At 42.9% G+C, this 12,123-nt stretch overlaps 1 protein-coding gene across 1 annotated transcript; it reads right to left on the bottom strand.

Moving 5' to 3' along the window:
- Nucleotides 1-301: 301 nt before the first annotated feature.
- On the bottom strand, nt 302-11,717 carry LOC149326269 (uncharacterized). The gene is made up of 9 exons (XM_089564525.1): nt 11,574-11,717; nt 9,553-9,650; nt 9,106-9,297; nt 8,708-8,792; nt 6,499-6,606; nt 4,689-4,863; nt 1,620-1,696; nt 823-1,065; nt 302-328 (listed from the first exon to the last, which is right to left on the bottom strand). The coding sequence occupies exons 1-9, from the start codon at nt 11,715-11,717 to the stop codon at nt 302-304; spliced, it is 1,149 nt and encodes a 382-aa protein (XP_089420651.1).
- Between the last annotated feature and the right edge of the window lie 406 nt (nt 11,718-12,123).

The raw sequence follows: 12,123 nt of genomic DNA, 5'->3' as shown, positions 1-12,123 counted from the left end.
GGGGAGTAACTGACCTGCCACTGGCAATCATCCTTTTGGGGACTAACTTCAATGGGATGAACAGTTACTCCCCTCCGTAAAGGACTAACAGTTCATCTGTGCAGATACTCCCCAGGAGACTAACCATTGCTCCTTACAAATGATCTGTGGAAGAGAAACTACTACTCTGTAGAGATTAACTCTTAATCTCAGCAGATGCACCCCAGGAGACTAATTGTTGATCCCCAAAAATGATCCCTGGTAGAGCAAATATTACTCTTCAGGGAGTAACTCTTAATCTTAGCAGACACTCCCCAGAAGACTAACTGTTGATCCTTACAAATGATCCCTGGAAGAGCAAATATTACTCTACAGGGAGTAACTCTTCATCTTAGCAGACACTCCCCAGAAGACTAACTGTTGATCCTTACAAATGATCCCTGGAAGAGCAAATATTACTCTACAGGGAGTAACTCTTCATCTTAGCAGACACTCCCCAGAAGACTAACTGTTGATCCTTACAAATGATCCCTGGAAGAGCAAATATTACTCTATAGAGTTTAACTCTTCATCTTAGCAGACACTCCCCAGAAGACGAACTGTTAATCTGCCAAATGATCCTTGGTGGAGGTAATTTTACTCTGCAGAGGTTAACTGTTATTCCAATTTTCCCCCAGCGGGATGAACTGCTGATTTGTACAATATATGCCCACACAAGCCAGTTCAGAGCAGCTGCACTGTGCTTACTACAGCATGAACGTGTGTAAGGTAAGAAAACTGACAAGAAAAGTAATTTATGTCTGAAAATGTTTATTTTGACAGAAATGTATGCGCAGTTCGCACAATTGGTGTGGACCTCAATCCACTATCCACTTTGACGAGGTGGCATAGCAGGTCCAACGACCGTTGTTCTTTGGCTGTATATACGATATTACACGCCCAGTACAGCGACATCTGCGTGGCCAGCGCAGAAAGCAGGCTGGCCTCCTTGACGACCACGGACTCTAAACACACCGAAAATTCGGTACAGCTGAAGATGTTCCCCTCAAACACCATGGTCGGAAATAAATGCGCAGCTGCAGGGTCCTGAAAAAAAAAACATATATGCATACAAACAAATCAGTTCTACAGGCATCGTTTCGTAAAACATAGAAACCAATGCATGAACCTGCAGCTCGTCAATGTTAAATTCATCTGTACCTCCCCATGTCAGCTCATGACCGCTAGTCAGCTGCAACAGCCAACCTAAGCAAAATTGTTGCATGGAAAGCAAATCAGCAATCCTGCATAAGGTTCCCCAAAAGTACCCTTTTAGAAAATAATCTGAAGCCAGTAATGATAATGAAATCTTGGAAAGCAAACTGAGTGGTTCTGGTCCAATAAATGGCCGACGAAAGCAAAAATGCATCATTGGCCATACAATTCCTTGCATGTATATCAGCGCTGTAGACCTCTGAATGGCTGTAGAAAAAAAAACTGCCCTTTTCGACAATACTACAGATCTGTTTTCTTCAACATGTCACAATGTTTAACTGTTCAAAAGAATGAAAGTATTATAAACACTATCCACGAGTACAAAAACCTGCATACTATAAGCATCTTACAGAGTACTGCTCACACAAGAAACTTAAGAGACTTACAACATGGCAGATAAAGGCTTCCTTCCTTTCTTTCACAAGACTCGGAAGAACACACACTGCTGCCGAAATTGTTGCCTCTGAAAGAGTAACAAATCAATATAAAATGTGATGTCACCAAGCATTTTAAACAGAATAAATCTAATTCTTCTCTTTACCATGCCATCTTCAATATAAAAATCTGCTCTAGACATGCATAAAGTATCAGCCTTCAAAGGGATTGTGGAAAATGCATAATGTCCTGTAATAACTGCACCACAGGTAGCTGTTAGGGCTGTTCCCTACCTACTAGCCAAGCAATCGGTTCAAAGAACTATCACAGCTAACTAAAAGCCTGAAATCTATGGAGTAAACTTGCACATCAAACCAATTCTCACAACCAGAAAAACAGCAAAAAGCCTTTGCAACACCACAAAAAATTTAGCATACAGGAAACAAGTGCTGTCAACTACTGTTTTTGCTTAAAGTAGTTGATATTCTGTGCAATTATACCAATTGAAGCTCCAAGCTACAAACATGCAATTAGTACGACCGACGCAGCAGACCACACACTGGAGCAGTGGCCGTGCTGTCAGAAGCACGTCACCACACCTGCTCCCTGCTGCTTTCCCCAGTGTAACAGTTTTTGCCTACATCAAATTATCACTGTAGCTCAGTTTTAACACCAGAGCGTTAAAGGCCCTGCTCTGCCGAAAGTCCCGGCATTGAGAGTGAAGTTTTAGAGGCATGCCTCTGACAGGTGGTAGTTAGCAGGGGACATGGCTAATTACTGACTGATCAGCGGGTTATGCGATGTCACGAGACCACATGACATAGCAGGAGCTGCCACCTTCTCATTTGGTTTGGTTTATTAGGGTTTAACGTCCCAAAGCGACTCAGGCTATGAAGGACGCCATAGTGGAGGGCTCCGGAAATTTCAACCTCCTGGGGTTCTTTAACGTGCACTGACATTGCACAGTACACGAGCCTCTTGAATTTCGCCTCCGTCGAAATTCGGCGGCCGCGGCCGGGATCGAACCCGCGTCTTTCATGTCAGTAGCCGAGCACCGTAACCACTGAGCTACCGCGGCGGGTCCTTCTGATTTCAGGTGGGAGAGTGAGATAGGAATTGAACCTTCCAGGAATCTTGGGTGACATGCTACTCCTAGGCTATGCAGGCACGTCTGTACAGCTTGATTAAAGCGGGGCTTCATAGGTATCTATGTCAGGGGGTGTTGCTGGCTTACAATTGCATGCTAATGAATATGCACGAGACAATAGAGAAACAAATTAAAGGGTTAGTGAAGAGAGTAGCAAAGTGCACGTACACAAGCAAGGATCTGCAAAGGGCCAGCAGATGGGAGCCATTAACTCTATTGCATCATACCCTTAATTAAAGGCAGAGCTTAAGTGTTCTCCCAATTTCTCTTTAATGCATATTTTACACAGGATTACAAAGCATATCGCAGAAAACATCAGAAATAAGAAAACTATTTCTCGTCAAGTATGGTCAATTTTGAGGAGGAAAAAAACTCCTGCTGATGGTCCAAGCAAAAACAATACATGGCATTAAGAGCTCGAGCCTTTCTCTAGGCAAGTTTCAAAGGATATAATGTTTTAAACGTGCGTAAAAAGTTTTAAAAATTTTCAAACATTTTAAGTTTGGCCAAAGCACCAGTTTTGAGGAGTGCCAAATGCCTCTTGGTGCTCCCAGATATCAAATAACTACCATTAAGCGCCTTTGCCTCGGCCCTGCAAGTATGGAACGCAGCAAAATGGCTTAGTTTTTTTTTTGTAACGCACAATCTTTATTTTAAATGGGTTACAGTACAGACAAGTGCCTCTCCTGATTTTCATCAGCTCTCTCCGCAGTGCGGTTTGCTTGAGGTGCACAGTGAGTTCGCTAATTCCAACAAATGACTGCTCGCATTCCAAAAGCAACGCCATTTTGGAACTTGTATTTGCAGAGCTGAGGAAAATATGTAACGGTAGTTACTTGATACTTTTTTGAGACACCAAGAGGCATTCTGTGCTCCTCAAAACTGCCATTTTTGCCACATTTACAACGCCTGACAATTACAAAAAAATTTTTGCACCAGTTTACAAAAATAGCCAGGTGAAATTTGCCTGATAAGGTTTGAGTATTTTCATCACACGTATTCTTTTTGCTTGGACCACCAGCGGGAGTTTTTTTTCTTCTCAAAATTTCGTCCTCCGCAAAATAAAGGCCAATGTGTCCTTTATTTCTAGCGACCATGTTGACTGTACCTGACCTGAAATATTTTCCTTGTGTTGTCTGTGGTATGCCCTGTAACCCTGTTTAAAACATGTGCCTTTAAGCTTCGATGCTTTCTCACCAAAAGATTTCACATTCCCCACTTTTTTATGTAAGCCCTATTTTCTCTATAATACGTGAATTTGAAAAGAATTTTTTTTGGCTAGTCTACATACTCAAACTTCCCATAAGAATCATCAAAAGCATTCATCTGCAATAAAGTACATTTATAAGGATATTGTTCATTCCAATCTTTTCCCTTTTCACCTGAGAATTATTTTCATGACATGAAAATAATTGTTACGAAAAATATGAGACAAATGGAACGTTCAGGTGCAAATACCTGCGAAATATTTTTCAATGAAATCTCTGAGGGTTGAGAAAATGTTACATCATTTGACATGGAGTGACCCCATGTTTTTGGTAAAACTATTGGCCTAGATTTGAACAAATATGGCACTGCATAACGAAAGCTGCCTGCTGAACATGGTACACACAGCAGACGATCATGTATCACGGCTTTCACATCTCACAGAAGCCATATTGCATACAATGTTCATCACAATGCAGCAATACCTTCCTGCAGGCCACTGCAAAATCAAAATTAGCACAAGTCAGCACTTGCCTGACTGGCAATAATTCATTGTAAACTGTGGGTTGTTAGCAAAAAGACTATAAGATGAGTTCAATTAAGTCTGAAAACAGACAAATGCGACGCATTCATGTACAATCCCTATCCAGTCAGTTTCTAAAAGTGAGGTCTCTGTGCGAGTGAATAAGACAAGCCACAACCAGCTGATAATATACAATATACGCACCACATACTGCTGACTCTGAGGCACCATTTGAGAAGATATCAAACTCCTCAAAAAAGGATTCCAGGTGGCGCTTCTTGCGTGCCGCCTGTACAATCTTGTATTTGGCATGGTCGAAGACACATTCAAAATCTTCCAAAATTTTCACCTTTGTGATGAGCTCAAATTCCAGCCGAGTCTGCAAAATTGAGGTAAATAAGGAACATAAAGAAATGCGCACTAGGTGCCTTCAGCATAAAATGGAACGTGATAGCGCAGCTGTGGTGCATGTGTAGCAAACACCAAAGCAAAATTTTCAGTTGTACCCACCTAAGTGCAAGAGCACAGGGGGAAAAAAAAGGGGGCTAGAACTGTTATATAAACTACAGTAAAACACAGACGTTGTATTGCATACATACAGCCTTCTTTACGAGTCATTTTTTCCACAGTTCATGGAGTTAAAATGAAATGTGAGGAGCAATCAGATCATTCAGAAAAAGATCCATGATTTGGGTTTCCCACGGGTAATTTATTTTCCAGGAAAATTAAATGTGCTACAACTGCTATATTCTGCTCTACATCAAATTCCCTACTGTCTTCATTATTTTGCAGTCAACATGAAAATGGCAGGCTGCACGAAAATATGTCACAAAAAATATTTTGTATTCTTGTTAAAACTATACATCGTGGGACGAAGCAAGAAGACTACACAGACGAGCGCTGACTCGAAACTGAATTTTTTATTGAAAAGAGAAAACACATATACATAATAATCACGTGAACAAACAGAGCAAAGAGCATTGGTCCAGCAAAATCAACATCAACAACAGTCGCAACTCATCCGACACGTGGCGAAGTCCGCTGAAAGGCCCCTTGAAAACCCAAGTGAAAAAAGTCGTGAATTATCCAAAAATGATACTTCTTTATCAACTAACGCCAGTGAAGGCTGGCTGACACACTGTGACTTCTTCTTCCTTAGGACGTAAGCTTCCATTATTTCCCTGGTCATTTTATCCCAGTGACGAAACAAAATTTTAGTTTTTGTGACCAAGGGGCGGCACTTTTTGCGTTTCTTTTTATCGTTTTATTTCCCACAATCGTGGCAGTGATCTTTAAGATGTGAATATCTGGTGTCTGAAAGTGAGTTCAGGTGTTCCCGCAGGTGAACTTAATACAGCGGCCTGTTTGACCAATGTAAACTTTTTTTGCACGAGAGTGGAAGTTCATAAACTACAGAACATGCGCATTCCTCCAACGGTGACCTGTAAGTAACACGGCATTTGAATGGTACTCCTAAGACCTTTCCCCTACAGTTCCTGATGGCCTGGCAAAGCCCCCTCAACTTATAGGGTGCCAAAAAAACAACATCAACTTCAAACCCTCCAGCTACATTTTTCAGATTATGTGCTACTTTGTGTATGTAAGGAGTGACCGCGATTTCCTTACGTGCTTTGTCCTTCTATTTTACGAAATCCGTCCTCACCAGCCGCACCAACTTTTCACACGTTGCCGAAATAACCAAATTGGTGAACCCTGCGGTTTTCAGCCTGCTGACCTGTAACAATACACTCTCTCGATACAGTGAAAACACGAGTTCTATGCGCTCGAGCGGAGGGCGGACACAGCAATTCTATTTTTTACATTTTTTGAGTGTGCGGAAGAATAGTGTAACGCCTGTTTCTGGGACCTTGGTTAGTAAAGCCAACAAATATGGTCGTTCTTGAATAACAACTTAATACTCAAAATCTGGAGAGAATCCTTCAAGGGCACTTTAGATGTAAACGACAGACCGTCTGCTCAATCCCTCACAGCAATCTCCTTCACAGCAATCTGCTTGTTTTTTTTTTTTGGCCGAAGAACCATCTGTTTCATCATCTTGGTGGAGCCTGATTTTTCGGCGTTCGTACTTGGCCTTGAACCTCAGCGATTCTCGCCAGGAGTCCTGCATATAAAATATTACACATAATGCGGGCACTGCTACTTGAATTGATGACTGCAGTTCAGAGCACTTATCAGCAATGGTGGTACCGATAAGCTAGAAATAAACTCAGACGTGTAGTTAGAACAGCACCTTTTTTGGTACCTTAAAAACACTTAATTCTTTATGAAACAATGGGAAATGAAAATTGTATATTTCTGTGCACTGAACACTACAAATTAACCAACAAACCATTCAGCATGTTTACACCTCTGGTGCAAGGAGCGTTTCTTCATGTGCAGGTGCATAATTAGACAAGGATCATTGCAGTAGGAAAAATCTTTTTAAACTTCGACTACAATTCTTAAATTGTAATTTTTTTCATGTTTGGCTAGACCACCTGACTCATTGCATCACAATTAAAATTTCATATTTTCAGCACTGACAAGCAGCATGCAGTTCTGGTTCATCTTGCTTCCTCTAGGTAGGCTACCACTCAAGTGAAAGGGTTTCTGGGGTTTACTGCCCCAAAGCAACTCTGGCTGTGAGATACTCCATAGTGAATTTAGACCACCTGGGCTTCTGTAACATGCACTGACCACTCAAGTTGATGATGATGATGCTAGCTTTCTTTGGCGCAAGAGCACCTAAGGCCAAAGACCGCCAAACACGAGGTTTCTCGTCGGCTCAGGCTGAAATATGTAAACATGTTAAAATCATCACAGGGTGTGTAGGGCCTAAAAGAGTAGTGAGTATGTGCATGATTAGAGTGTGTCAAAAGGGTGCATAAGTCAGGTGGAATGGCCTAAAGTGGCGTATAGTGCCTAAAAATGGTGGTAAGAGGTGTTATGTATACAAGACGAAGCCAGGTAGCCCCAGCCACAGTCCTTGCTAGAGCAAGAAGGGTGAGGCCTCTGACAGCTACGGCTAAGCTCAGCCTTCTCCTCAGCAATGAGGAAGGGCTGAGGTTACTTGGAATAAGAGATCTCTTGTAAGAAGCCTACATGAGTTAAAAATTTAAAAACCTTATCCAATGAAAACATGCAGTCACTGACCACTCAAGTAAAAGTTGTGTTAACTTCCATGCTAGCTTGGTAGTTTACCCAGACAAAGCAATATTGCATCACAAGATCAAATGCTGCACAAGCTTTTTGTTTTAGCCCTTCACTGCTGCAGACAATGCGCAAGATGAAATAATTGTAGCCCGCTGCGGTGGCACAGTGGTTATGGTGCTCGGCTGCTGGCCCGAAAGACGCGGGTTCGATCCTGACCGCGGCGGCTGAATTTCGATGGAGGCGAAATTCTAGAGGCCCGTGTGCTGTGCAACGTCAGTGCACGCTAAAGAACCCCAGGTGGTCGAAATTTCCGGAGCCCTTCACTACAACATCTCACATAGCCTGAGTCGCTTTGGGACGTTAAACCCTAAAAACCCAACCAAATAATTGGAATAGCATCGAGCAGAAGCGTTACTCAAACATAATATTACAAGAAAGAGATCACCAACCTCCACCTTATATGCTAAATTACATCATGGAACTGCAGCCAGCCGTCCGAGTGAGAAGCACATGGTGCATTTAGTAATGCAACACTTCAGCTGGCTAACGATATGGCCAGCAGTACATCATAATCTTAATGCTAGCACAGCTGGGATTTGCAAATCAAGGACTTGTACAATTTATTTATTTTATTTATTTATTTATAAATACTGCTGTCTCTGAGGAGAGACATAGCAGGAGTGGGTGAATACATGAGTAAAAACAAATAACATTTGTAGCATAGAAATAGATAACACAGAAATATTAAAAACAGATCAATGGGTCAAATTGTCAGGCAACTGAACAACAAACTCTTCAATTGGCAATGAACGAATTGGCAATGAACGATGAAGGAACAATCATTTCCAAGAGTGAATTTATGGGCAACTCTTAGAGCGGGTGATCCACTTTACAGTTTTTTTTTACTCTTCTGAGCAAAAATATATAAGGATTATCATGCCCCCCACCTTCCTCGTGTTTGCCTATTCGGTAGCCTTCATGCGTCTTCTAATCGAACAGTAAGAAAGCACCTCATATCTGACTCACCAACCTGCTCTCCAAAAGATTGGTTTCAATGGCTGTATACTTACGTAGCCAGTGCCAGTGGCATCTGCCAGGTTGGGGTACTTGGCAATCAAAGCACGTGCCGCCTCAGTGTACAGTCTTCCAGGGTACCTAACAGGTTATAAAAGCATTTTAATGTAGACGCAGGAAGCTAGCAGCAAAGTGGTTACAACAGCTGTTATAGTTCATGATTGAAAAATTTGCAAACAAATTGTCATAATACCTGTAGTCCACACAAATGTATTGAAAATGCACTCGAAGCACTTTTGCATTATTGTGGACTACAAACAATCGTGCAGCTTTGAAACAACTGCTTTAGCACCCCACCTGGCTGGTTTATCAAAACAGCCTATGGTCACGCAAGTTTATGACCCTAATTGCCGTCTCATCCCATAGTCCAAAAGTTTTCTTGAAAAGAACTCACATGTCATGTAAGCACAAGTCATGGTAAAGCCACTGAAGGACCCTGCTTCGGCCTCTGAAACACTGACCAGCGCGGTGGCGCCCTATAAGTAGCTGAACATCATGAGGCACAACTGGGAGGCGATAGGCATCAGCTCCATCAGTCTGTTGAGAGATATTGGAGTGTTGTGCGCCTTCAAGCACATCTGCAATCCTATAATGTCAGATGAAAAAGGAAAACAAAAAGAGAAGAACAAATAAAATGACTTCATGAGTGCAGGCTATAACTAGCACTTCCATAAACTTTAGCTGCGACTATTGTTGAGTCAAATGAAAGACAACCCATTCTTGCATGCAAGGGTCAGGAAAAGCTCAGATACTGTTCTTGCTATAGGATACTCTTGTTGCATTACTTATAACTGTTAACATGACTTATTGATCATTCTTAGTAATAAAAAAAAGTACTCACCGAACATGGCTGTTCTCAACAACTTTTATTTTAGTTCTGTCCTCGATGACATAATTTTCGTCCATTTCTACAAAAACTTGAAAATCGTCCTCAAACACCTAAGAACACAAGAGTACATTAAAATGGTATGTAAGCAGTTAAGCACATTAAAACAGGCATTGCTTTTTTATCTAAACAAAATTTGCTCTTTTGCTATACAGAAAGATCTGAATGTTACATGCAGAACAAAAGTCCTCTAGCTACAGAAACCAAGCAGCCAACTACCCCGCATTACAGAAACTCGACAGGTCGTCTGTTTTGCAAGTGAGCAAATTTGGTCGGTTCAGCATGTTCCTGCCCAGTGTCGTGATAACAGAAGTTCTCTGCTGCGACACTACCGCACATACCAAGCTCCGGCTAACACCATGTGCTTGCAGGCCAACAGGCTTACAACAAAAGTCTGCAGCGACGCAGTTACAATGATGTACACAGCGCGGTTACACAAACAAAAAGTTCAAAAAACAGCGTTTTTTCTCTCAGTTTGCCTAGCTATTTTTCAACTTTTTGTTCATGTAACCGCGCTGAGTACATCATTGTAACCGTAAAAAAATATGTAGAATCAAGCGCTGCCAGTTTGTAGCCTCTAGCACAATTAACTCGCAAACTATTTTTCGAGTTTTCTACACATTGTAGCACATTGGTACTACGCTCTTTTCGTTTTGGAGCCAAAAAGCAGGCCTGAGAATGTTAACTGGTTTATGGTTTATGAGGATCTAACGTCGCAAAGCAACTCAGGCCATGAGGGATGCCGTAGTGAAGGGCTCCGGAAATTTCGACCACCTGGGGTTCTTTAACGTGCACTGACATTGCACAGTACACGGGCCTCTAGAATCTAGCTGATGTTATGGTGCTTGGCGCCACCGCAAACCCTAAGCTGTCATGTGGACTGTGGCGATAGGTTGTAAAGTGAAGGGCAGAAACCATGAACAGTGGCGGTCGGGACCAGGAAAAAGAAGCCCCGACCGAAGAGCTCCCTGTCTATCAGATATGGGACTCCGGGACCGTCCTGTGACTAAGACTGAAAAAGAGCGTTTTCTCTCATTTTGCCCCGCAATGAGTAAGCAAAAACACGAGTTCAGATATTTCTGCAAATAACTCAGCTAAATAAACGTAAAACTCGAAACAAAACGTGCCCCTACCCGCCGCAGTGTCTCAAGGTTAGGGCGCTCGGCTACTGATCCGGAGTACCAGGGTTCGAACCCGACCGCAGCGGCCGCGTTTCGATGGAGGCGAAACGCAAAAGGCGTCCGCGCGCTGTGCGATGTCAATGCACATTAAAGATCCCCAGGTGGTCGAAATTATCCCGAAATTAACCCTCTCTTCCTTGCTTCCCTTAGACCCTCCTTTATCCCTTCCCTTAAGCGCTAACCGCATGAGGCGATAATTAGCGGCGACACGCCGCGCGATGGCATCGCGCGATGAGCTGAGGGCCGCGTGCACTGTCGCTCATCGCGTCGCCCGGTTTCTGGGTTTGCAGAAAATTTCACCCATCGCCCGGAAGTGCTGCGCGAGACTAGCCAATGACGGTAGGTCTTGCGGGTGCGCAACTTCCGAGCCGTTTTGAGCGCGAAAGTCGTTTCTTTTTTTTTTTTCACCGGAGCAGCAGCCGACGTATCCCTGAAAGACTGGGGTTAAAGATATAAAACAAACTGCAAAATGACCGGAATTAGATCGCGAACCCTCGACAAGAACTTTTGGATGGGTAAGAGGGTGATAAGATAGCAAAACGAGCTTTTTTTTTTCTGCCTAGCACGTTGCAAGCCTTTGTTTACAGCTAGTGAGAAGTGGAAAAGATCTTATAGCTTAAAAACTATCGGTCATACAAAGCTGAAATTTGGATATGGTGTGCGCGGACACTTTATAAATGAAGGGTGTAAAGCTAAAGCCGGAAAAAGGCAACAGAATTGTCGTGCTTCGACACTGTAGACATACCCTGTGTGGGCATGTGCCATTGCGTGAGGGTAACAACAACAATCACTCACAGTGATGCTGAGGGTAGCAACATCGATTCCTCGGAAAACCGCGTTGTCCTTCATGCGTTCAAGAAGGCTGTGCCGTGTCAGAGTGCCGTCGAATGGCACAACAAGATTTTTCTCGCGAAAAGCGATCAGACATTTGGCAGCCATGGCAGCGTGCTGATCTTTACTGGCGCCAACTGGCGCGGTCGCTGACTGTTCTGAACACGGTGCACTGCCAGGGTTGCCAGATTGCTCTGACCAGAGGTGGCCAAATTAGCCTCCGCAGTAGCCAAATGTAGCCAGAAGCGAAATTTTTAAGTAGCCCAAAAGTAGCCAGAAATCTTTACTCTTTGTGAGGTAACTCCTGAGGTATATTAATTTAATTTTATGCGAGAATGTTTGCATATTATTTTTTTTTTCCATATCAACACACGACCTCTGAGTTGGCGGCTATGGCATGGTATGGTTTGATGTTCCAGCCCCGTGCGCACCATCATTGAGGCTATGCGCTATGGAAAGCAGACACTGCACCAGTTTAAATACTGCAGCCACGCAGGCATGCAAGCTAATTCAC

This window comes from Amblyomma mixtum, chromosome 10 (genome assembly GCF_055824585.1).
Source record: "Amblyomma mixtum isolate Tamu chromosome 10, ASM5582458v1, whole genome shotgun sequence".
Classification (NCBI taxonomy): domain Eukaryota; kingdom Metazoa; phylum Arthropoda; class Arachnida; order Ixodida; family Ixodidae; genus Amblyomma; species Amblyomma mixtum.
Note: the sequence above shows the minus strand (reverse complement) of the source record. Positions and strands in the feature narration are given on the sequence as shown.